Raw genomic sequence first — 25,690 nt, 5'->3', positions numbered from 1 at the left:
ATGGTGATTCAATCAAACCTACCAAACCAACAGCTCTGTTACAAGTTACAACTCGTTGCGCCGAAATAGGGTCCCATTTTGCCAATGGTGGATTAGTAGAGCGGTTAAAAACCCAACTTCCCATGGGGAAGTCCTGGGTTCGCACCCATCTGGTGACACCTATATTAGTAATATTGCCCCACCCTATATATAAATTCTTTGGATTAAAAAAAGGGAGAAAAAAAAAAAAAAAAAAAGTGGAAAAGGAAAAGGGTACCGTTTTTACTCTTTGGTTTTGTCGCGAATCGTTGTGGACTTTGACAACGAAAAGCCCGTGTAGATGATAACAATAATGGATAGTGAACTGTGAAAGACAGCGTTATTGTTATATTATAGCTCACCGTGTTTTACTTCCTCGAAGTCTCCGATTAAGGCACTGCCACCTACTTCATTAGGCGACGATCACATTTTAGAGGTGAGATTTCAAAATTTCTTCGATCAGATCCTACAAACCACTGGAAATTGAGTAATTACCTTCATTTCATCTAGTTCTTTAAAGCTCTAATTCGTTTTAGATTCGAAGATGTAGATCAGATTATTCTTGCCGATCCTCAAATTGTTTCTATACGTGTTGATCTAATCAACTTGTCTTTTCTTTTTTGGGTTGTCTTCAGATGGCTTCTTCAGCTATGCTTTCTGCTGCATCCACTGGTCCGACTGCTTTTTCTGCAAATTGCAAGGTAATTGATACTGTTACTTTCTGTGACTCTTCAACGAATCTTGCAATTTTTAATTTTAATTTTTATTTCCATGTAGAATTTCTCTTCATGCCAGACATTTGATACTCTAATTTTAACAGACATCTTTGCGGGAGCCGAAAGTGGGGAGCTCTGATGTAAGACATATGTTTGGGAAGGCAAAAGGAAATCCTTTTCTCAAGTTACAGGTATTGTTATGGTTTTCTAGTGAGATGGATGTTTACGATTGAGAAACATGAAATATATTTCTATGCTTAATAAATATAGATAGGTACGTACTCTCCCGATTAGGAATCTATGTTGGTTTGCATCTGCCTCTCGTAGGTTTTCATACTATGTATTTTTGCCTTCAGGTTTCTCAACGGTCTCGTTGCTTATTGCATTGGATTTTTCATCGTTTTTCATTGTTTTTTAACGGTTAAAGCTTCCCATCTATACATTTGCTAGATCAGACCTATGGAGCCATTTTCTTATTGCATTGATTTTTTCATCGTTTTTCATTGTTTTTTATCGGTTAAAGCTTCCCGTCTATACATTTGCTAGATCTGACCTATGGTGGCTCCGACAGCAAAAGTCCAACCCATTTTTTCTGTCATATATACTGATAGAGTACTATGCATTTCCGATCATTTTTACTATAAAAGAATTAGTCTTTTATAGCTAAATGTTGCAATCAATTTGTTACTTCCATTATGCTCATGGATTGGATCAAATGTCATTGCTGTTGCTCATTTTCTTATGAAGACCAGGCAAATCCACCTATTTAGTTAGCTTCATGAAGATTTCTCTGCCCTTCTGCCCGTCAAACTCAAAAATGACATTGTTTAGATTCCAAATTATTTAATATCCACTGCATTAGAAGTTCAAGAATTTACAGTCGTGTCTCCAATGCTTAGTGAATCTAATATGTTTCTTCGTTTGTTCTAAATCTTGCTTAGCTAAGTGCAAATTATTCTTCATTATTCTCACTGCTGACGGTCACTTCTCAACTGTCTGTCCTTTAAATAGATGCTGTTTGCCAGATAGGTGCTTTTCTTTTCTTCTGTCTGAGTCAGATTTTGATACTTCTGCAGTGTTCTGGTCGGATAACCATGGCTGTTGCAGTTAATGTTTCTCGCTTTGAAGGCATCGCCATGGCCCCTCCAGATCCAATTCTTGGAGTTTCTGAAGCATTCAAGGCAGACACCAATGATATGAAGCTCAATCTTGGAGTTGGAGCCTATCGAACAGAGGAACTCCAACCTTATGTGCTTGATGTGGTCAAGAAGGTTAGTTCTCCTACACAGTCTATTGGAGTTGGTCATCTCCTAAAAAAGAATATAGAAGAATTAAATTTTCCTTTTAGAACTATTATGCGGTCCTCCCAATTTAGTAGTCTTGTCATCTTGGATGGTAGTCTAGATGTTTTTGGATTCATATCTAGGTCATAGAGAGGTCATTTAACTTGAAAATCAGATGCTTTCTCCCCGGCTTTTTTTAACTAGTAAATTGAGATCAATCTAACTAGCATGCATAATTTTTCGTTGTCTAGGCAGAGAAGCTTATGCTGGAGAGAGGGGAAAACAAAGAGGTACCTGAAAGTGCTCAAATGAGTAGAATTTCCTGTTGCCAGATTTATTTGCTTTATTGTTTGACAATTAAAATTTTCAAGTATTTTGCAGTATCTTCCAATTGAAGGTTTGGCTGCGTTTAATAAAGTTACCGCAGAGTTGCTCTTTGGAGCTGACAGCCCTGTCATTAAACAAAACAGAGTATGTGGAAGTATTAGTCATTTGCACTCATAGAAATACATCCTATTCATATATTTTATGCATATATTGGGGTCAACGTTTGATATATTAATTATTGCAATTTCCTTCTTTCCTCTTCTTTTAAGGTTGCCACTGTTCAAGGTCTTTCTGGGACTGGTTCTCTTCGCTTGGCAGCAGCTCTCATAGAACGATATTTTCCCGGCGCCAAAGTTCTTATATCCTCTCCTACTTGGGGTTTGTATTATTGTTTTTGCAGTTTTCTTGCTTGGTTTTGCTTGTCTCAAGGTTACTGATTGAATCTTTGACATCCCTGTGTCAGGTAACCATAAGAACATTTTCAACGATGCTAGAGTTCCTTGGTCAGAGTATCGGTATTATGACCCAAAAACTGTTGGATTAGATTTTGATGGGATGATATCAGACATAAAGGTAATGCATATATTGGAATTTGGTTGCTAGGTTTTTAACTAGCAACATACCTTTAGTAAATCAAAGCTGGAGTTGGGTTAATTTAACATGTCAAATTTTAGGAGTTAGACATACCAAAGAATGCAGCGCTACCCTTAACTATGGATTTACTTCTTAATAATGCATACCAAAGACTAAAGAGTGCAACATTGTCCATTCACCAAACCTATGAAATGCACTTCTTAGCCTTACATCTACATTATTTATTGATTTTGTTGTTAATTTCAGCTGGCTCCTTTTCTTATTCCTTTTATTTTCATTCTTATAGAGTTATATGTATGAGAGAAAGTTTCCTGATTTGCACCCCATGCTATTATGTCTCATTCTTGGTTTAAGAGCTGTTACTTCCCCACTTCCTAACCCCAAACAAAATAAAACAGAATTTACAGTGTTTCTCTATTCCGTTCCCATAATCTAACCATCTCATAGAAGTAAATGAAAGGAACTGAAATGCCTCGGAGATGCATTCTTGTGTGGTGTGAGTTTGCTTTTGTATTTAATTTTCCCTTTGTACTAGCTTCTTGCTTTTGGGTTGACTATACATCCCCCAGTTTGTTTGTTTGCTTGCAGTCCAGTGTGATCTCAAAGAATTTGTGTGAAATCGCTAATTTTGATGTTTCATTTGAAAATATCTCCAAAGTTATCGCATTAAATTTGTATTTTCAATTTAAGTGTCATCCATAACAATGGTCATCTATTGATAATTGATTTTGTTTCTTGTTGGTCAGGCAGCACCTGATGGATCGTTCATATTGCTTCATGGATGTGCTCACAACCCAACTGGCATTGACCCTACCCCTGAACAGTGGGAGAAAATTGCTGATGTCATTCAGGAGAAGAACCACATCCCATTCTTTGATGTTGCATACCAGGTGAGGCTGTTTCATAATGGCTATGGTTGTCAAGGACTTGAATTGTGTCTTACCTGAATTGCTTCAATGCAGGGCTTTGCAAGTGGAAACCTTGATGCTGACGCTTCATCGGTTAGATTGTTTACTGCACGTGGTTTGGAGCTCTTGGTTGCTCAGTCATACAGTAAAAACCTGGGGCTTTATGCAGAAAGGATTGGAGCCATAAATTTTGTGTGCTCATCATCAGATGCAGCTGCAAGGTGCAGTGAGATAGTTTTTCCAAAATTTCTATTTTCATCTTAACACAGAAAAGACTCATATACCTGTGCTTAGTTTGCAAGGTATGACCTAGTACATCTAGACTGGGGACCTGTTGGATACTTAAGTCTGTAGGCATTTCCATTTTCAGGGTGAAGAGCCAGCTAAAAAGAATTGCTCGACCGATGTACTCTAATCCTTCCATCCATGGGGCTAGAATTGTTGCCAATGTTGTTGGGGATCCGGCTCTCTTCAGTGAATGGAAAGAAGAGATGGAAATGATGGCTGGAAGGATAAAGAATGTGAGACAGAAGCTATTCGACAGTCTCTCTTCAAAGGATAAAAGTGGGAAGGATTGGTCATTTATCCTAAAGCAGATTGGCATGTTCTCTTTTACAGGTCTAAACAAAACACAGGTAAGGTCCCTTGTCAAAATTTCGTGGTTCCCTTATTTGTTTTTCGTGCAGCTATATCAGCATTCTCAACCTTCTTGTCACCTGCTGTTTGAGATCCCTAGCGGAGTCTCTCATGTTTTGGTCAACAGGGAACTAGCTAGGCCTACTTTGATATGTAAGAAAAACTGAGATAATATTTGCCATATAGTGATATATTATGAAACCATCTGGATTCTGGAGTCATGCCACTGACAGAGCATGGAGCCAGAGGGTGTTTTCCCAATTTAGGTGGTATGGACTGTACCACTTTTCATGCTTGCTATCTGATACCAAGCTATGTTTGGGTAACTAGATTTTCATGACTTACATGGTATCCTAACCTAAGGAGTGCATCAAAAAATTCATTTATTTGGAGAAATTCTCTTATGTCTTTTTTTTGTTTCTTTTTAATGTTATTTTTATTTTTGGGGAGACTTACTAATTCTTTTTCCCTTTCTCGTCTTACCAGAGTGAAAACATGACAAACAAGTGGCATGTGTACATGACCAAGGATGGAAGAATATCATTGGCTGGACTATCTTTAGCCAAGTGTGAATATCTTGCAGATGCCATCATTGATTCTTTCCACAACGTTAGTTAAACTAGAATAGAAGATATACTCTTCTTTCATGGTGGCTGGGCTGGAATTCCTTTTTACCTTGTGGGTTACCAGTGCTTTAGAACCCTACTATTGGAATTTTGGGGAGTCTATTAGTTTGCTAGTATCTGGTAATTATATAAATGGGAAACTTGTAATGTAGGTTTAATTTCAATTTTCCAAAGTATCTTGTTTTAGAAGTTCAAGTGCCGGGGCTTGATTGCCTACCAATAATTTCTTGGTGTGGAAGAGGTATTCAGCACAATGCCTCTCCATGTATTTTGAAGTTAGCTAGTTGATTTACACATTTAACGTTGTATTGTATGTCTGATTATTTGTTGAGGTAATGTTTTTGCATATGATCTATCTCATATTTCTTGCGCAGTTTATTTTGTATAGTGTTTTGAGCTTTCCTTGAATTAGATTTCGAGTCTATGGAATAATGTATGATACGAAAGGGGAGACAAGGTGTGAACCTGAGTGTGCTAGGAACTTGTTCAGAAGGAATCCACATCTTTTACTCTTGATGATGCTAATATTACTGCTTGTTATGCTACTGATTTTGGAACTTCTCTTATTGAGTACAAAAATCAAGGGGAAGAGGAGCTCCATAAAGAAGACCCATCTCAGCACAATCAACCTCACGTATGATTTCAGGACTAGTAGAGAGCATCTGCAGTGTTGGTAATTCTAGATTCTAATTATGCGTTCTATGGAACTATACATATAAGAGTGCAGCATGGTAACAGTTGCTGTCTACAAATGCTTTGTATTGAACTAGTGTAATGTAATTATATCCTAGAACCAATTCTCAGCCTAGTTTTTCTTCTAGTGCAAAATTTAAAGGATATCTTGAGCTGTTTTCTAAGGATCTGCACAGGTGGGTGTTACAGGCTTACAGTATTATTGAAAATTGTCCAGCATGATGCATCTAAACATTTTAAAAGCAATGAGAAATATTGTAGTGTTGAATAATCTGCACGGCAGAAAAACTAAATTGAAAAATGTCAGCATCTTGTTCCAGGGTTTCCTCATGTTGTCCATTCAAAAACAGGCAATACATGAAATGAAAACGACTTTCAGTGTATGTAAAAAGATGTGTCTAACAAATTGACCATTGTCAACCTGTTGAAGTGTTTTTAAGAATACACAAGAACTTTATATGACATAACACACAAAGAAAATAAAATTATCAATAGGTGCAAACATAGAGTCACTAGTCACTCCTACTAGCTAGTTACATACAAAACATTTTCTAACAGCATTCGACGTGGACATATCTAAACAGGATTTGTAATCCTTGTGGCTCCAAATCAACAGTGTTTGCTGTGTGGTCTCAACCCAGATAGAAGTTTTAAGGCATCTTCCATGGATGGTCTGTCTGATGGTCTGTTCCTAGTACAAAGCAAAGCAACCTCAAGGACAAGTTCTGTCTCTCCTTTCAGTTCAACAGTGGCACCAACTTCATTTTCATCATAGATCTCTTTTAAAATTCTGTCTCTTGGTGTGCTGTGAATGCTCACTCCACCATTTGTCAGCTTGCCATTGGTTATAATTTCCAGTAAGACCTCCCCAAAACTGTATATGTCTCTGCAGAGCTCATCTTTTGTGGTGTTGTTGAGATCGCCTGCACCAAAATGTAGATTGATTCTGAGTACTCCAGTTCTTGAAGGGGAGAATTAAATTTGAATGACTATGTACCATTCCAACAGTGCAGTTTCTCTTTTTCGGTTTTAATCAACAAAGATAGGCGCTAGCTACAGGAGATAGTTGAGTTTTTGGGAAACACCATACAAATCTTTTTGGGGGTAAACAGAAACACCATGCAATTAGATCCCTTTAAGATTTGACTCTTTGTAGTTCAACAAAAAGTTCAAGAAATATCAAATGGTGATCCAGAAATTTAATTAGACATTTCTTAAAGTACGCTAGAGAACAGGAAAGTAGTACAACATACCTGACTTTGATAGTGTACTCATCTGTAGCAGAGTGTTGAACCCAAATTCTGCAAGATGAGGCTCCAGGTTTTCATCAAACACTATGTTGCTTGCCCTTATATCTCCGTGTGGAATTGCAGGATTACATTCATGGTGAAGGTAGTGGAGGCCCCTTGCAATACCTAAAACAATTTTATACTTATCTGACCAAGTACCAATAGGGGATTCCCTTTTCATATTCATCTTCTCTGCCAGGTTTCCATTAGGCAAGTAATCATACAGAAGATACGCAACATGCTTGTTACTGCAGAAGCCCAACAATCTGGTCAAATTCTTATGCCTAGCATTGCCCATGCGGGTTATATATTCTGACATTGCATCTCTCATACTTGCTCCCCATTCAATCTTCTTCACTGAAACTGTTATTCCTGTTGGCAGAACAACCTTACTGACTGGAGCTGATAATGGTGGCACTGGTTCTATTGACTCTGGGTAACTGAAGCTCTTCAGCACATCATTTGCTGTAAATCGAGGAAGCCCAACAAATGGTACCATTTTCCATTGGCCATTGCTTCCCTTCTTAAGGTAGAAGATGGCCAGAACTGCCATTACAATTAAAAAAACCACTGCTGCACATGGTTGCAGAACCCATTTAAGTTTCTCAGTGCCTTTGCTTCCCAATCCGAAACCAGCCACATGTGGAATTTCCTTTGAACTACATGGTGACAGTGGTTCTCCACATAGTTGGGGGTTTCCAATGAAAGCACTCGTACCCATGGATCTGAAAATCTGTTCTGGAGGGATATAACCAGAAATATCATTGAAAGAGATGTTTAGAAGTGCCAAGCTTGAAGAGTTTCCAAACTTCTCAGGTATGGAACCTTTGAATTCGTTGTTTGATATGTCCACGACACGGAGGGTTGGAAGACTAGCAAGCTCAACAGGTATATAACCTGTCAAGTTATTGTAAGCCAAATCCATCCTCTCAAGAGCCTGGCAGTTGGCAATGCTGTCCGAGATGGACCCTGATAAGCTGTTCCTATTCAGTTCAAGAACAGAAACAGAATTACAGGATCCAAATGGGGGCAAATTTCCTGAGATATTACATGAAGATGCTGAGAAATTCTGCAGAAGCGGTAGTGACCATGTTTTTGCAGGAAGTCCACCTTGTAAGCCTGAATTCTTAGAGATATTGAAGTACTGGAGCTTGGAAGCTTGCCAAATGTCTCTGGGAATCCCTCCAGTAAAGTTATTTCTGGAGAGATCGACATATGTAATCTCAGGAAGAAGGCTAAATTTCAAGGGGATCTCACCAGAGAAGGAATTATCTTCCACCCGGAGTCGGACGAGGGAAGAGCAATTTGCAAGAGGAGAAAGCCCACCTGTAAAATAGTTCGAGAACAGTATCAGTTTAAGTAAGGTACCTCCTGCACAGATGTCCGGTGGAATACTCCCAGAAAAGCTATTTGTAGAAACATCGACCCACTTCAGTTTGGAGTTCCTCCCTAAACTCTGTGGCAATGGTCCAGAGAATAAATTATTCCATATCAAAAGCGAATCCAGGAGTGGAAGCTCTGCTATACTTTTAGGAACAGACCCACTCATCTCGTTGTACATGAGGCTGAGCAAACGGAGATTCTTCAAGCTTGCAAGGCTGTCTGGAATGGACCCAGAAATCCTGTTATCAGATAGGTCTAAGCTTACAAGAGATGTCATGTTGCCAATCTCCTGAGGTATTGATCCACTTAGCCAGTTCATGAACAGGAATAGAGAGTGGAGTTTGTTGAGATTGCAGAGGTGCCTGGGGATTGGACCGGATAAATTTGCATCAGCAATGTCAAGATACTGAAGCTCACTCATGTTACCCAATTGCCAGGGGATACTTCCATGGTAAGTGTTGTATCCAATCTCCATATGGGTAATTGCTTTGAGCTTCCCAAGCTCTGGAGGGATTTCACCATTGAGTGAATTCCCAGCAAGATGAAGAAATTCAAGACTCCTGAGCAACCCATAATCAGAAGGGATTGGGCCCTCGAAGTAGCTACCAGCTAAGTTAAGTACCTTGAGTGAACCCAGTTGGGCTACTTCCAGTGGCAAGGGGCCTGAGAAGCTGTTGCTGAATGCATCAAGCACTACTAGGTATTGCACAGCAGAAATCCCTGCTGGGAACTGGCCACTGAAATTGTTTCTGCTGATGTCTAAGCTCCTCAGATTACTGAGATTGAATACCTCCCGTGGAAGTTCCCCAGAAAAAGAATTGTGACTGAGATTGAGGTCCACTAGATTGTCCAGAAGCTTGATGTATTTACCAGAGATTGGACCAGAAAGGTTCTTCCTTGACAGGTCTAGACCAACAACCATGCTAGAGTTCTTGGTACAGGTGACCCCCACCCAAGAACAAGCTGAGATTTTCTCAGCTGTGCTTCCTCCGGCGGGAATCAACCAATCGTTCAAACTGTTTGAACCATCAATAAACTCTGATTTTAAGCCCAGAAGCGCATCAGAGAAAATATCTGCCGCCGACACTACTTCACCAAGCATCAAAGCTAAGAAGAGGGTTGGGGCCAAGCCCATGAGCAACTCCATTGGAACTCGCATGGTTAGAAAGAGAAAGAGATGTTCTAAGTTTCTAACTACTAAATCATCTGTGTGAGTGAAGCTTATAATACACTCAACTGCTTCCAGTGTTGCATGGGGAATAGAGAAAGTTGGAAGAAGAAAAAGATGGAATAACGTCATTGGGTTGGTTGATTTGAGAATATCATAGGGTATGCTTTTGGGTGCACGAGGGACCATCAGAGTCCTGGTTTGATTGGATGGTGTTTGCCACCATCCCTACTAGGCTACTAGGTCCCAGGGAAGAAAAGAAGTGGAAAAAAAAACCCTAATTTTAATCTGATCCACCGGCTCCTTTCTTTACGGCCGAAGGGAATCCAATAATTCCTACAACAGTGATATGCATTGAAAAGCCAGAAAAGGTGGAAAGTGTGAGAATTTCATCATTTTCATGAGATTGCATCAAACGGTCTTCTACTCTCACTCATTTAGTCTAGGCTATAACCTGTAAGGCGATCAATCCTGCTGTTCAACCTCAATATTCCACATTTAACCTACAAGGCGATTCTACTGCTGTACACAACACTGTGCTGTCATTTGTCGAGATCGAAATCTCGATCTTTGGGTACTGTTCATTTAATGTGCAACATTCAAGTCTTGGCCCTACTTCTGTAATGCTCCTATGTCTGTGGTGTGCTGAGGGATTCCAAGTCAAAATCTGATGAATTGTATGATCAGAATGTGTAATTAAGCAGTGGTTCCCAGATGATTTGATGGCAAGAGGCAAAGAGGCAAGAAGATAACAGAAGTTGTCTTCATGATCGCATCAATTGTTTCTATTCACTTTAAATCTCCTGATCATGCTTAGAGCAAAAATGGTTTATGTTTCACGGGAACAGAACCCTTTACTCTGTTCTGACATATCTCCCGTGATACATACATTTAAGACTTAAAAAGAGTACTTGCAGAAAACGTCAATGGGAATTCAGAAGCATCGAAGCAAGTTGTTCTTCTTTCAGAGGGTTGAAATCATCTATGGTTTAGCTTATTATAGCCACGGTGTCACGCAAATAGCTAAAAGGGTTTCATTGCATTGCCCTTTCCTGTTATCGCAAAAGAAAAAAAAGGATGGTAAAGCATCCATATAAAAGAGAATGAAGATTAAAAAGTCATCAAATGTCTTTCATCTATCAAAATATCCGTACCCATTTGATTTCCTTTCTTTGATTTACCTTGGATCCTTTAGTAAAGTTACAAGATACTAACAATCTAGTCACCCTACCGTATCTGCCTCTCCCATCTCAGCCTCTCTTCTTCTGTTTCTTCTCCCATATTCTCACTTCCCATTTCCGCCTCGCCTCTCCGCTTCCATCTCTCCCATCTCTCCCAGCTTTTCCTCTGTCTATTTCCTGTTGAGGAACACCAGATCTGGTGTTTTCTTTCCCGTCTCCGTTTTCCTCTTCCTCATCTCAGCTTCAATAATCAGATCTAGGGTTTCCCTTTAGATTTGTTTTTTTTTTTTTCTTCTTCTAGTTGCAGTATTTTTTTTTTTTTTACATAACAGCTCCTTTGATTGCAGCGGTTCTTTGGTGCACACTGTAGAACAACTTCAAGTCTGAGTACAAGTTTTTCTGCTTCGAGCTTGACCGGTACACCTATATGGCATCGTTGGATGGGAGGTCTGAACCTTATCCGCACTTTCGCTGCTACCATCGTTACAAGTGTAGGAGTTTTGGGTCCGCCTTGAGGCATGTAATTTGTCCCCCTATGAGGGTGTTTTGTCTGCCCTTGAGGCGTGTAGTATGTCCCCCTTTGAGGGTGTTGGTGCTGTTTTGGTGTTCTTGTTCTAAGGATTTTGTGGACGTGATCCACTTTGGGCTTGACCCAACCCTTATCCTGGCTGACCCCGTCGATTGCATGTACAACAGTTTGGTCATTTGTCGCTCTTTGGTTCGTTTTGAACCTTGTGTACTCATGCAGGTGTGTGTACTTTTTTTAGTTATCTAAATAAAGTGCTGTTTACCAAAAAAAAAAAAAAAATCTAATATTAAGGTAACCTTAATGGTTGACCAGAGAATATCAATAGACATATCCATAGTTTGGTCATAAGATTCATAACAATAGTTGTTTCCTTAGTTTTTTTTTTCCAAATATTATAAGTGAGGCAAATGTAAAATGTCATTTTTTTTTAAATTAAAAAAAATTAAATCAAACCTAAAGAAATTTAAATGAAAATTACGTGATAAAGATAGTCAAAGGATTACCACAGCTTTAATGCACATGATATGGGTATTGATCTATTTGGAAATCCATATAATATCAGATTAATTAGTTGTAATGTTTGGCCAAAAAAATTAGTTGTAATGTTTGGCAAAAAAATTAGTTGTAATGAACAAATTATATTGGTTATCCTTTTAAAAGAAACATTTTTGTTTCTCATCCATGCATAAATAGGTGTTGATTGGTATTTTATTGGGGTCATCATTTGATCAGATCATGATATGATATAAATTACTTCAAACCATGACTTTAAAAGCATTAATAAGAGTTAGAATAAGAGTTAGACTTCTTAGTTTTCATTCAAATTCTTTTAAGAAATGATCCTCTTATGCTTCCTTCTGACCCAGTACAGGATCAACTCCAAACTTAGTTTAAATGTGTTCTTACCTAAAAAATAGAACAAAAGACTTAGTTTGAGTATAAGCTCAAATAAAAAACCAAAACAAGTTTGAGTGCACTTTTTTATTTTGAGTAAACTGCACTGCCATCCCAGCTTGCGTTAGTTACAGGGTCCGTTCGCTAACTCTACTTCACACTACTTTCGGTTGTGTGAAGCGAGTGTCTTTAGCCTAAAGATGACGCTCAGCCCTCTCCTTCATGGTTCCGATCCCTAACTCCACTCAATGAAGTTCCGATTGAGTTAGTTCTCTTGTCTATTTAGCCCTAATTGATCCGGTTTCTGAGAGCACTAACAAGGCTGAACTCGTAACAAGACCCAGATCAAACTATATAATCAAACATTCCTCGCGGCTCCCTGCCCCATGAAAAAAGAAAGGTAGGCAGCGCCGGGATCCCACTCCCCAAGAAAAGGAGTTGCTGTGCTTGATCGGACAGATCCATTTTCTTTGGCTCTCCAACTTGGCTGGGAAAATCCAGCCTTTCGCCCCACTGCTCAAGACAACAGAGGATGAAGAGAAAGTATTGGACGAGAGCCATGCCCCTAGTCTTGCAACGAATCAAGGATGACCTCTCTGAGGCACCAGTGCAAAATTGCAAGCAACCTCGGCCCGAAGAACCACTAGCACCTCAAAATGGAGGCCTTAAAGCATTGACACCCTACTTTATGTTTAAAAAACACAGAGTACTGACACTCAACTTTATGTTTAAAAAGGACAGAGACCCCAAAACTGAATTTTTATTGGATATATTTGTAAAACTTATCACTGAAAACAATTAAATTACTGTTTATTTTCAAAAAATCGCTATAATAAACCGCATTTGAAAGGTTTCCAGTAACAAATTTGACAAATATATCCAATAAAAATTCAATTTTGGGGTCTTTGTCTTTTTTAAACATAAAGTTGGATGTCAGTACTTTGAATCCTCAATTTTGAGGTGCCAGTCCAATTTGTTCTTTTATTTTTTTATTTTTTTATGTTAAATATCAGTATGCCCTCCTAACCCTCATTTTCTTTTGGGTAAACACCCCCTTCATCTTCTTCAAGTAATGAAAGTGGGCACTGAGTACTATAGAGTGCAATAATGAATGGCCTCCTTAGGCCTCATTTAGGCCCATTAATGGGTCTCCTTGTCTGGGCCCACATTGGGTAGCAACCGAAAAAATGGATTTTTTTTTGGTTCAATCCAAAAAAATGGATGGGACCATATATATTCACAGATTAACTTGTAAGAAAATATACAAATGACTTTAAGAATGGATTCTAATGAAAAAGACATGCACCTTGCACCGACCGTGTGGGAAGCAATGAGAAGTAATCACACTTTAATAACACTTCTTTTGATGAAGGTTTGATTTGAATTGGCACAACGGTCAAAAAAGGAGTAAGAAAACGAGTGATTTCTTATCTTTTGATGATCAATATATAAGTAACGACGTAATTGTATTAAAGCCAAACAATAATAATCTCGGAGTGGTGAACATTAGATACTATATCTAAAAAGCATCAATCAATCCAGTAACCATTAAGAGTGACATTTAAGCAAAAGGTGATTGCAGAAAGTGAACAATTCTTTTTGGCTTTTTTATTTGTCTTTAACCCCACAATATTCTCATTCCAAACAACCAACTTTGCCAAAATGGATAGACACACCCTCTGTGTAAGGTACATTTTTCTTTTCCAGTAAAATTGCAGAAAAAAAGTTTTTACACTCATTAGCCTCTGAATTGTACAAGTACAGAAGCCATGTAATAGACAATAGCCACACATTCGAAAGTTTTATGGAGAAACCAGTATTTGTATTACAAACTAAATGGGAATGAATATGAAATTCTTCTGTCAAATTCAATCCAATGTGAAACATTGATTCTTAATCTTGGGTTGAATCGAATGATTTTGGCTATGTCGGGTTCATATTGAGCAAGATCAATCATCTTGTACAACAAAGGGTATATAAGGGTGATTTAATTTTATACAAATCCAGGGAAGAGGACATTTGACCCAAGTTTGGATGATCTCGAACCCAGTGCCAAAAGGCTTACGACATGGGCAGTGTGTTGGGGGGGGGGGGGGAGGGGTAATTTTGCTTGGGTCATGCGCATGACAGTCTCAGATCCGAAATCTCAATCGAGATTGAATCTCGACAGTTGAATTTCAATAGTCGAGATTGAAGACCGAAATTCCGATCTGGCGGTCGGCTTGACAGTCCTAATGCACAGGACCCAAGTAAAGTCCGGGGAAGGGGAGGTAGTTTTACTATGCAGTGTTATCTTAGTAATTTTTTTGAGAAAGTAGTTTGATCCCTGAACTCAGACTACAACTATGGTCCACTGATCGTTGCCCCAAGGCCCACCTCTTCCTTAAGTTAATTTGGTATATGTCAGGAAAGAAAAAGGGAGCCATATTGACAAAATTGAAGATATATAGTATAACAGTGACTAGCTTTAATGATCAGATTCATGGCATCCATACTTCAAGAGAGTACATTACAAGGTTGGAGTTTGAATAACAAACAGCTTTTACAAGTTTGCTGCTCTTTATTTCACATCAATCTCCTTTTTGCTTGAGTTTCATTGGTGATTATCGTTTCCACTTCCACAGAAAAGCAGTGTTCGTCTTCGTTATGATCTGTAAATGTGTATGTTCAACAAAAAAACACTCTTTGACTACCTCAACGGTACAATGTCTCCATGGATATCAAAAGTCAATTGGTAAAAGGAAGACACTGGACTGTGGTGAGTCATGCTTTCAGGTAATTGACCAACACAAACAATTGAACTCCATGAGCTAGTACAATGGTGTCTGCCTTGTGGATTCTAGTGTTTAAAGTACCTTCTCTGTTGCAGTGTACGTGTGTGTGATCATATCCATTTTCGCCTTTATTCAAGAATAGACCATTTAAAAGCTTGTTCATATAGTCGAAATTTAACTGTTAATGACGACTACTTTCTCCTTTACAGACAAAGCTACTATGATTTGAAATGACTTTTATTCCAGCAGCTCAATAAATCTCTATCTAGTTGCTGTGTTTCGTGTTTACCTCTTTCCCATTTGCAATTTTCAAACTTTAAATCTATATGAACCTATGGAATATAGCAGAAAAGTACTCCTTTTCAAGCCTTGTTTATTGAAAAGAAATAAGAGTAAACTTTTATGGGGCAAATTTATGAATCCCGATAATCTCTCCGTTGGGGGTGTACTCTGTGCTCCACTACAGTTTTACAACCACACACTACCCTGAGGCCTACAGGTGAAGGTGGTGAGATATATATATTTTTTAAATGTTTTATTATTTTTTACTTGTAGAACCCACCATAGTGTGTGGTTGTAAAGCCGTGGGAGCAAAAACAAACAGGCTGAGATTCAATTTTATAAAACCCGACCCAGCCCCTCCCTGCTGCTGCTCAACTCCCATCCTCAAAAGTCATGGACCCTGATTAGGTAATCTGGATCTAAATAAGCCACCATCCTAGGATATGAAGTCATAGTAAGGTAACTTAAGTCCCTCTATTTGGCTGCCAAAGGTCTAACTTAGCCACCTGAGGAGGCATGCTGGATGCATAACTCTGGCCTTCCTTCTCACCTTTTAGTTATCTAGTGTTTGCAGGAACAGATACCATCTTGATGGATCACGGCTCTGGAAGATCTTGCCCACAACACCATATGAATCACCAAACAAAATTACCTTGTCTTCGCTGGTTGTAACTTTCTACCCATCCTTTATTTATTTATTTTTTATAATTAAGTTTACATTCAGAGGATGACAAAGACTCAAGTTTACAAAACTCCTGGAGCCAAAGTAAGGAAATAGACCCAATTATGGGTCCTACAACAGAGAGGGCTTTGTGTGCTAGATTATCCACAACTCGTTTGACACTTCAAATAATATATTGCAAATTACAATGCAGAGGAGATGCCATAAGCCTACCGATGTCTTCAATTACCACATCCAAAGGATGGGAAACCAAGCTGCCTCGCACCTAATTCTGCAGTGAGGGGTGTGTCAAGGAAAACCATCATCTGTAGCAGAATTTGGTACCTGGAATTAACATCCCCACACCCCCTTTCTCCCTTTCACACAGTTTAATAATCCCTGCTATCATGCTGCAACATCAGTTTTAATTAACCGACTAAAGAAAACAGGAAGTAAATTTTTGGGGGGTAAATTATACAGCTAGTAGAGTTCATGGATAAGTACTGATTCATTTCTACTGATCCTCTACGACCTCCAATCAGATTACCATCAAGAAGTGACTTTGTTTTGGTACAAGGATTGCAGAAACCCAGATAAACTTCGCACTCCTGATAACATTTTACTGATAATTAAAGAAAAATATATATATATATATATATATATATATATATATATATATATATATATATATATATATATATATATATATATATATATATATATATATATATATATATATATATATATAGACATCTGACAGATCCCAAATTAGAAAAACAAGGAATGACCACCTTGCAGAAGAAAGTATATGTGATTTCAATCCTAATGAAGAGGAGAGGAACATGCCTTGAAATGTGGGAAATACCGGTTTGAAGAATTATCCATCAGAAAACCACAAGTCTCTGTTCCAGCTTGTAGCTTTTCAACGTAAGTGAATTACAAATGAAGACACATTTAACAATCAACCTCACCAGTTCTCTTTCAAAGTTTTGCTACTCTTATATGGTTCGAAACATGAACGCATACCCAACTACCAAAGCCTGGAAAGATTAAGCTCCACAAAATTTTGCTTTGAGGAATCAGTACAATTGCAACTCACTGCTTCCACCAGTTATAATGGTTGCTGCATCACCTTCATGCACATGTGAATCATCAGTCAATGTCAGCTCACCCACAAAGAGAAATATGGGCAATTTGTATATACAAATAGAAGCATGAACTAGAGCCACTCGACAGTTACAGGAGAAGTATAGTTGACTGAATTTTATGATGCTGAATAAGATTTGAAAAACATGGAGATCAGAGGAGATAATATACCGCTAGAATCAGAAGAATTGAACCATAACCAACTACATGAGACAACCAACATATTGTGCTCGGGGGTACTTGTTTTGCAGTTGTGGCCATTGCACAAATAGCTGGTCAGCCATGTGTAATTTATAAAGAAGCAAGCCACTCAGAGAGAGCCTCCTAACTCGTGCTATACTTTCAACATAGAAAATGGATGACCATCTAATCCCAACCACCTACAAAAAATATAACGTGAGATCCAATCAAGTGTTCTATTGCAACTTGAAAATAATAAAGTAGACAAAATTGAGAAGGAACTAGAATCATTCTGACAAGAATCTACACTTTCAACTCTGAGCTACGCAAACTAGAGGCTTCCAACCTTAAAAATGAAAGCAACTACACAGAGAGGAATACAAGTCCCAGGGCCATTGCACAGTATCTGGAAAAAAAAATGACAAAGAAGGCTCACTGAATCCACAATCACAAAATCCAAACTGAATTTATTTTTTCTTTCTAATTTTACAAACAAGATTAAAATAAAAGAAATGATACCACGTGGGGTCTGATTTTAGTCACTAGCCAGAGGGCATGAGCAATAGCAATTAGGGTTGTCCCAACAGATGTTAAATATGATTGACCAACTTCCCGGCTTCTATATATCTGCATGAACTGAGCAGCATCTAGCACTTTCTGATCACCAGTCTGCATTTTCAACAAATTCAAGGGGAAAAAAATAGTTCTAGGAAACAAGTCTATGAAATCTTGATAATTGGAATAAGAAAAAAGTTGCCTCTGGATGTTCATTCATGCATAATTCACTAAACTCATGGGGAGATACTAAAATAATTGTAATTGAAAATTGTTTCAATTTCAGAAGGGCCTGCCTTTTTATACTATTTTAACATAAGAATTATGTTTGCCACTGTCGTCAAAGAGTTAGATACAGATACTTTGAGGATAAGGCTCAAGGATCAATGGTTAATGATGGCTCTAATGGGGGATACAGATTCGTGGTTTGATGATGTGTCAATGGTAGAATGTTGCTGGAACTGAAATTAATCGCAAATTAGGATTTGGTTTCCAGGTTCTGTGAAAGAAGATGGAGGAATCTGGGTTATCTAAAAGTGAGACTGAATGGATCAAGTTCTCCGACGGCTTTGAGGGTGACTCGATCCAAATATGGTAGTATACTGATGGTTAGATTGTTCTATGTAGATTTTAGGGCTTGTGCATGGAGGAAAACTAGAATTTATGGTTCAGAGAATAAACAGAAGAAGAATTGGGGATCAGGATGTTCTAACCTACTGTTGCTAAAGATCTTGGAAAAGCAGCTTGAATGGTTGAAAATATTCATGGGAGAAAGAAAAGTAAAGAAATCAGGTGCATTGCTTTCTCTTATAAAAGAAATATAATAGATCTTCAGAACTCCTGATTTTGTGATTCACAAATGGAGTCATAATCACACTTTACAAGATTCAATAAGGTACATAAACCAAAAACGGAACAAGGTAGACTCAGCAAACACAACCATTTCAATCCATCTTAAAATTGGTGCGTAAAACCAGAATTTGGAGATGACTGGCCTGTTGATGCTGCCCTTAAAAGGAGAAGAACATGAAGACACCCTAGATGATAACAACGAAATATATGCGGTTAATGCTAAAGAAGTTCCACAGATTCCTTCCCCATAGAAAAGCTGGTCCTTGATGCTTCAAACGTTGAGGCTTACATTGAAGAAATTGATACAAGCAACATTGAGATAGCAGACACTGTTGGCCTTGAGACTACAATAGGCAAGACTTGAAGCATCATCTGAACTGATACAGAACCACAAACGAGATGAAGGCTGAACTGACATATTTGGGACTGTTACCCTTGGGTTTAAGTTTCAAAAATTACCAAATCTGGTTCTTTGTTATCAGATCCTGAAAGATTAATTCGTTATTTCAAACCCAGCCATTCATCATGGGATTCGATATACTGTTGATTTTACTAGACTCAACCAAATTTGGAACCCTATTTTGGAATTCGATTTGGCATCTTTACATTTTGACTTTGAAAAAAATCTCTCTAATTCTGTTGAGGTTATTTGAGATCCTGTTATAGAACTATGTCATGGCATCAAATAGAGCTGATTGAAAGCCAAGGATCTATGTAGCTGGCCCCATTTTGTAGGGTTAAGACTTTTTTTTTTTTTGGATGAATAAATAATTAAATTACCAAAAGCCAAAGACGAAAAAACAATAAATGGGCAGAAGGCGAGGGGCTCCAAGAACTACAAGCCTATTTCTTGGGACTCAAAAGGGGGGGAGAAGAGAAAGAAAAACAAGAACCTCAGTGAGGGGTGAAGGCGGGCCGACTAACATTAGCCTTTTCTTGGGCGGGGTGGGGGGCGCGCTCGTGAAACATCAAAGGAGATAGCATTCCAAATCAAATCATTGTCGAGTTTGGAGGCCATCCGCTGTTCGCTCCCACCAAGTGGTGTGTGGCGGCGCGCTTCCCCGGTCCGCGGTCCGCGTTCTCGATCCGCCTTCCGTGCTCCTGCGCGGGTCTGGCCTGGTGCGGGCGCGGTCCCGGGCGGGGAGGGCCTGTGGTTAATTCCTCTCATTCCACGTGCCGTTTGGGTTGGCGGGTGTGCGCTATGGGTTTGGGTGGCGGGGCGGCTGGTTCTCCGGGTAAGGGCTGGCGGGTTGTGCCTTTGACCACGAGGGCCAGGGGTAGGGTTAAGACTTTGTTGTTTGTTTGTTTGCTTTAAGTGGTGAGTTTTCAAAAACCCTTGTTGTCAGCATACTTATCCCCATATATACTAACATGTATTTATCCATTAGGTAATTTTCGCACAAAAAGGCACTTGTTTATGCAAAGATGACTGTTAACATAGATAAACTATGGCACATAAAGAGTGTTATAACAATTCAAAACAAATAGGTCTCTCATTAGAATCAAGAAACACTCATGAGGATCAATAATTTTCTCAAGTCATGACAAAGATTACCTCGTTAGCCAGGGAGTCCTCCAATACACGAGCTTTTTGAAGACTCATGTTATCTGTCTTAGCTGCAATATAGAACCTTGGTGTAAACCTGTCCTTCTGAAGAAGAGAGACAAGATTAAGCATCTCAGCAGTATGACCCCCTACACAATCACAATAGATTTTAAGGTTGACGACCACAATGTTGGTGAAGACAGTAGAGAACCATAAGCTTACCTGAACCCAGAATAATCAGGGTGCTCTTATGCTTAGAAGATGATGTGGGAAGAGGTTTGCCAATCCAGTATATGACATAAATCACACGAATTGCAATGGTGGTGAGAGTGATGATTATAAGAGCAATAACAGACTCAGGACACATTGTCGACCATCCACTACCCATCTCCATGGAAATAGGCCAAAGATTACTGATTCAAACTAAGATTCCTTGTATTCTGCAACGAAATGGAAAGAATTTTTTTTTGAAACCAGTAGTGCAATTAGAACATCAATTGAAACTAAGCTTTCCTTTTTGTAATTTAAAAACATAAAAAGAAGCTTTTGAGTGAATTCAACTGATAGGATTTGATTCTAATCTACAAGCAAAATAAATGGGACTAAATCCTATACAGCACCCCGACCCAACCCCTCCCCCATGATGCAGTATCAGACCAATTCAATCAATTCCTATCCAACCCTAAAAAGAACAACTCCAATGGGGTTTGGTCCAACAAAAGTTGGACTTAATTCAATAGTTTATTTCAGTTTAAATGTTAGTTTTCTATTTGTCTTGGTAATCCTACGTGAGAGCGTTGTAGACTTTGTTTTGGATTTTGATTTCAAATAGGATTTGTGATTCATTTCCTTTAAATAAAATGTAGTAGGATACAATTTTCAGATTGAATACATTGAAGAGTTTGTTTGTTACTGAGAGATCTCCTTCCCCTTCTTCCCTCCCTACTCCTTTAATTCACCCTCCATTACAGCCCTACAATCGGACTGCATCATCTGGTGGTCATGGGCCGACTCTATGGGCCCTTAAGTTTAATGTTCAGGTCAAGTACGAACATAGGTTTTTATTTTAGAAATTGATCTAATTATGTAAATTCTGATCAATTTAAGTTATAAGGGCAGAATAGTCTTTTTTATTATGTTTTAGTTTAGTTTTAGGAGTCTAACTAAACCTAGGACATGATAAGGAGTCCTTTTGTTTAGTCATACGAGTTGTATTTGAATTTGGATTAGTATGTCGAGTACAACCAGGAGAGGTAGTTTATCAGGCCTAATTTCACTAGGACTTCTTATGTAAGGCTATAAATAAAGCCTTGAGCATGTAACAGATCCTAGATTGGAGAATACAAACATAATGAGTGTGTTGCTGCTTAAAAGCAAAGTGTTAGTAGAGCTTCTCATCAATGGTAAGGAACCTCCATGTGATCGAGTAAGCAACCTAGGGTTTTTATTTAAAGGATTCTCCTTTGGTAGTGCTTGTAGCCAGCCTCCAATTCCTTCCATCTCCATTACACCCATTATAAAGCTTGTGTTACAGGTAAATAACAAGTTAGCATTAATTCTGTCCCCCTTCATATATGATCCTCTTTCTTTCTTTTCTTATTCTTCTTCTTTGTGAGAGTTTTCTAGAGACCCAAAATTCAAGATCAGATCTATACCAATCTAACTGTTAGATATGCCCCAAACTTTAAGAATCTCATCCCAACCCTAGTGACCTTAGATCCCAGTTGACCCCATTCTGATCATCCTTTTTTAAGATATAACTGTTTCCTTGAATTATCGTACTTCCCAAGGCCCCAAAAACAAGAACCTTCAATATCTTCTAATTTAGTCATCCAAACCTAGGGAATATCCCAATATTATTACCTACATTCCCTCCAAATTTCAATCCATTCTGACACCTATAGACCCCAATTTCCCATCTCAAGTAATTTATCCCATATCTTCCATCGAAAGGGCTATGTATTCTTGAGATCCTAAATATCATTTAAGAGCGCCTGATCATTAACCACAAAAGCTAACTAAACCTTTTCCCCAAAAAATAATCAAATCACAATCCATATCATAAAGAAACCCCATATCCCATAACCAAAATTTCAAGAAACCCTTCTCAACCCCACATTAGTTAGTTCTCTTAAAAAGATCCTCAAAGAATTCACCCTCATTCACTTGAGTTAAAGTAACTAATCATATGGGCAAAGAGGACTGTTAAGTCAGTCCCTAGGGGTGTAAATAGAAAAAGTTTTAGGAAAAATCAGCCCACCGTCTGAGTCCCCAGCTTATTTCATCATCTTCCCTTCTCGCTTGCTTAGAGACTTCAACATTATTTTATAAGTTTCAAGACCGAGACAATGCAAAGAACATTGGCATACAATGTAACCCTGCAGTACAACAGTCCTTGTCTTTCTCTGTTTTCTTCTCTTTCTGAAGATTTAGAAAGGGGAAACCAACATAAAACCATTCTTTCAAGTGAAATTACCTACCAGCAGCATTTGAAAGGGAAATTGACCCTCACTAGTTAGAACATAACTCAATTTCAGATTACTATGACGTTTGCAATATTTCAAACTCAAATTGCTACAGAGAAATTCCCCAAAGAAGCTTAGCACTTTTTGCCAAATAAACTCCAGCATCCATATGTATTTAGAATTGAGTTTCGAAATGCTAAAAACAGGACATAACGACATCCCTTCAACATTAAATAAGATTAAAGTTGGGCATCATCTAACTAGAACCATCTTTCAATCCGTAATTGAAAATAATCCACCCAAGAGTGGCAATGTTAACAGTCAACCCCGCGATAATGGAAATTAAAGGTCAGAGCAATACTTAGACAAAATCTTCACATTAGCAGAGAACATAAAATTGCAAATAACCGAAAAAAATATTGCTTTTACTCATTTATTTTTGAATGAGATCAATTTGTGTTATTATTATTTATTTCCTATTTCATTACAACGTTTCTCGATGTTTAGAATCTTATACGGGTAATTCAGTGAACTTACAAGATTTAGTATACATTCAAAAAGCAGAGAGATAGAGACGATTAACCCAATCAATAAATTTGAAGAGAGAGATAAATACCTGAGTGCAAGCTCAACAGAAACTCTTGAATTTCTTCATTGAAGGAATTCTCAGTTTGCTCCTACTGGTGAGACCTGTCATAGCGCAGATGTGAGAAAGCAGAAAGGGGGAGTAATTTAGGAAAAAGATAGGATTTTTATTTGGACGGTTGAGATTTCACCAGCCTTCGCAAAAAATCCAGCGGTTGGGATTAAATATGTAGGGGTATGAAGGTATATATATATATATTTTACCTCCCCACCAACGGAATGCAAGAAGTGAAGAACTCAAGTTTTGCTATAAGGGTTTCCGTTGCTAAAGAGGCTAAGAATCATGTCCGGTCAGTCGTGCCGATTCAAACCTTATTTTCTAGGATGCAGAGATCGCTGCAACCCACATGAGCTAATGAGCTAAGACACTACACATTTTTCTGAATCTGATCTATGCGGGCTTTGCGAGGGCGAGGAGATGAATCTGAGAAATAAAGGGTTTCGAAGACAACCCAATAGAGCCGTTGAAGCTCGCACAATCTTTTTCCGGTTAGGAGAAAATTTAACATTCTGGGTTGTATATAAATTACTTACCGCTTTGATTAGATCAACTGAGGGTCTTGAGCTGCTTCCGCTCCTTCTGTTCATCTCTAAGGCCAATGTACTCTGTTCTAGTCAGGAGACTCCAAAGCCCAACTGCTCCCATTACTCCACTAGGGTATTTGATTTCTTTGAACAGAGGTAAGGACCAGCCATGTTCGCTATCTAGGATCGAATCGTATCGCAACCGTGAAAGAGTTGAAGTAGTCGAAGTTCGGATCGGAACAGGACACTTGTGAAAGACTTCGTCGTCGGAAATGAAGAGAAGTCGCAAATGAAGAGAAAGCTATCAGGTTTGATTTTGTAAATTCTAAAATAAAAACTTTGAAGGTAAATATTGTATTTACTTTCATACCCCTGCTTTTTTAACTCCAACCGTTGGATTTTTTTTTGTAAAGGCTGATGAAATCTCAACCATTAGCGGCGGCCACAAATAAAAATTCGAAAGAAAGGATCGTAAATGAGGGATTTTTGTCGGTATCTACCTTGCAGGCTCAAAGAGGCAAACACGTATTATCGTTTTGATCTAACGGAGTAATGTGGTCATTAAGTTAAAAGGAATATGAGATTTGGTGAAGAAGATGGATTTTGAGTGTTAGGGTATTTTTTCCATTTTTCTCCTCAAATTATAATGGCATCATGAACATTTAAGGGTTAAAATTTTAGTCTTCAGCATGGAAAGATCTATTTTTAAAAAAAAAATTTGTGTGATTTTTATACTATTTCTTACACTTTTTAGGCGATTTCTCTCACGATTGTATCACAATCTTACCAATTTTATCACAATGATTCAAGACTCAAAAGTTAATGTGTTAAATGTAATTCGGAAGAAAATCTACATAGAATAACTTATAAATAGGAAAACTTTTTATAGCAAAATCATCAAGATTAATGAGCAATCTTACCAACTATATTCTAGTGATCTAGTCCTCAAAAGTCAACATGCCAAATGTGGTTAGGGAAGAATATATACATGAAATAATTTATGGAAACAATTTACATTATGAAGATATTTTGTAATAGAATTGTCGGTTAATCTTTCCAACTATGTCCGAATGATTTAGGTTCTTAGAAGGTAACACATTAAATGTGGTTAGACAGGAGATTTAAATGGAAATATTTATTAAGAAATAATTTAAATTATCAAATTCAACATGCCAAATGTAATTAGGGAAGAGTGTATACATGAAATAATTTATGGAAACAATTTAAATTATTAATGAATCTTATAAAAGAATCTTCAGAGTGATTTGATAATCGTTCCAATTATGTCCTAATGATGTAGGCCTCATAAGGTAACATATTAAATGTGATTAGGTAAGAGAATTTAAATGGAATAATTTTTAGAAAATAATTCAAATTTATCACATATTTGCATCATATTAGGATAGGCATCAAACTTACCAAAATTATTGGGTAAAAATACTTAGAAAAATTAGGGACAAAAATTTCTATATGGGGGGGGCGAAATATCAGCGGTTTGCTGGGTAGCGAACCGCGCGAAATTTCCGAAATTTCTTTCCCTAGTCTTCAGAGTACGAAGATGATGGTTTTTTTAAACTTAAAATGCTTCCATTCCTTCCTCTTTTTTCTCAAGCATTTGTCTCTCACAACTTATGGGATTTATAGTACAATTCCTTACTTTCTGGTAATACTCATCTCAGTGTCCTCATCTCCATTTATGGATGTAAAAACATGGTAGAGCTAATAATCTCCAAGTTTGGCTTTGTTTTGTAAATTTAGCCTCAATTAGGAGCGTGTAATTGTAAATTATAATTTTTTTAAAAAAATAAACAGAC

At 38.0% G+C, this 25,690-nt stretch overlaps 3 protein-coding genes across 5 annotated transcripts; 1 reads left to right on the top strand and 2 right to left on the bottom strand.

The window, feature by feature from the left end:
• The first annotated feature begins 310 nt into the window (after positions 1-310).
• ASP5 (aspartate aminotransferase 5) lies at positions 311-5,456 on the top strand. Of its 2 annotated transcripts, none has more exons than XM_089145561.1 (12): positions 311-454; positions 654-719; positions 839-925; positions 1,811-2,005; positions 2,269-2,307; positions 2,399-2,488; positions 2,614-2,722; positions 2,808-2,917; positions 3,685-3,828; positions 3,901-4,067; positions 4,217-4,481; positions 4,969-5,456. In XM_089145561.1, exons 2-12 carry the CDS (start codon positions 654-656, stop codon positions 5,098-5,100), a joined length of 1,404 nt encoding a protein of 467 aa, XP_089001687.1. In that variant the 5' UTR covers positions 311-454; the 3' UTR covers positions 5,101-5,456. The 2 variants fall into 2 exon arrangements, with proteins under 2 accessions (XP_089001687.1, XP_089001688.1); XM_089145562.1 differs by having other exon boundaries at positions 311-505.
• A 653-nt stretch (positions 5,457-6,109) lies between these two features.
• MOL1 (Leucine-rich repeat transmembrane protein kinase family protein) lies at positions 6,110-10,967 on the bottom strand. The gene is made up of 2 exons (XM_089145560.1): positions 7,055-10,967; positions 6,110-6,724 (listed from the first exon to the last, which is right to left on the bottom strand). Exons 1-2 carry the CDS (start codon positions 9,828-9,830, stop codon positions 6,411-6,413), a joined length of 3,090 nt encoding a protein of 1,029 aa, XP_089001686.1. The 5' UTR covers positions 9,831-10,967; the 3' UTR covers positions 6,110-6,410.
• A 5,752-nt stretch (positions 10,968-16,719) lies between these two features.
• LOC149025331 (UDP-N-acetylglucosamine transferase subunit ALG14-like protein) lies at positions 16,720-24,109 on the bottom strand. 2 transcript variants are annotated; one of them, XM_089145558.1, is made up of 8 exons: positions 23,886-24,109; positions 23,323-23,396; positions 20,464-20,681; positions 20,251-20,390; positions 17,808-17,957; positions 17,635-17,694; positions 17,280-17,488; positions 16,720-17,094 (listed from the first exon to the last, which is right to left on the bottom strand). In XM_089145558.1, the coding sequence occupies exons 3-7, from the start codon at positions 20,633-20,635 to the stop codon at positions 17,312-17,314; spliced, it is 699 nt and encodes a 232-aa protein (XP_089001684.1). In that variant the 5' UTR covers positions 20,636-20,681; positions 23,323-23,396; positions 23,886-24,109; the 3' UTR covers positions 16,720-17,094; positions 17,280-17,311. The 2 variants fall into 2 exon arrangements, with proteins under 2 accessions (XP_089001684.1, XP_089001685.1); XM_089145559.1 differs by having other exon boundaries at positions 16,720-17,085.
• Positions 24,110-25,690: the final 1,581 nt, after the last annotated feature.

The sequence above is a fragment of the Hakea prostrata genome, chromosome 2 (assembly GCF_041222555.1).
Source record: "Hakea prostrata isolate BN-2017 chromosome 2, UWA_Hpros_2, whole genome shotgun sequence".
NCBI lineage: Eukaryota > Viridiplantae > Streptophyta > Magnoliopsida > Proteales > Proteaceae > Hakea > Hakea prostrata.
Note: the sequence above shows the minus strand (reverse complement) of the source record. Positions and strands in the feature narration are given on the sequence as shown.

What these genes read in the sequence shown, in the direction of transcription:
- ASP5 (XM_089145561.1), top strand. Translation starts at nt 654, where the DNA reads ATGGCTTCTTCAGCTATGCTTTCTGCTGCATCCACTGGTCCGACTGCT. An exon ending in AGAGAGGGGAAAACAAAGAG is followed by an intron (nt 2,308 to 2,398) that starts GTACCTGAAAGT and finishes AGTATTTTGCAG; the next exon opens with TATCTTCCAATTGAAGGTTT. An exon ending in CTGTCATTAAACAAAACAGA is followed by an intron (nt 2,489 to 2,613) that starts GTATGTGGAAGT and finishes TCTTCTTTTAAG; the next exon opens with GTTGCCACTGTTCAAGGTCT.
- MOL1 (XM_089145560.1), bottom strand. Translation starts at nt 9,830, where the DNA reads ATGGTCCCTCGTGCACCCAAAAGCATACCCTATGATATTCTCAAATCA. An exon ending in GAGTACACTATCAAAGTCAG is followed by an intron (nt 6,725 to 7,054) that starts GTATGTTGTACT and finishes ATTTTGGTGCAG; the next exon opens with GCGATCTCAACAACACCACA.
- LOC149025331 (XM_089145558.1), bottom strand. Translation starts at nt 20,635, where the DNA reads ATGGAGATGGGTAGTGGATGGTCGACAATGTGTCCTGAGTCTGTTATT. An exon ending in CCTGATTATTCTGGGTTCAG is followed by an intron (nt 20,391 to 20,463) that starts GTAAGCTTATGG and finishes GTGATTGTGTAG; the next exon opens with GGGGTCATACTGCTGAGATG. An exon ending in TAGTTGCTTTCATTTTTAAG is followed by an intron (nt 17,489 to 17,634) that starts GTTGGAAGCCTC and finishes TATTTTTTGTAG; the next exon opens with GTGGTTGGGATTAGATGGTC.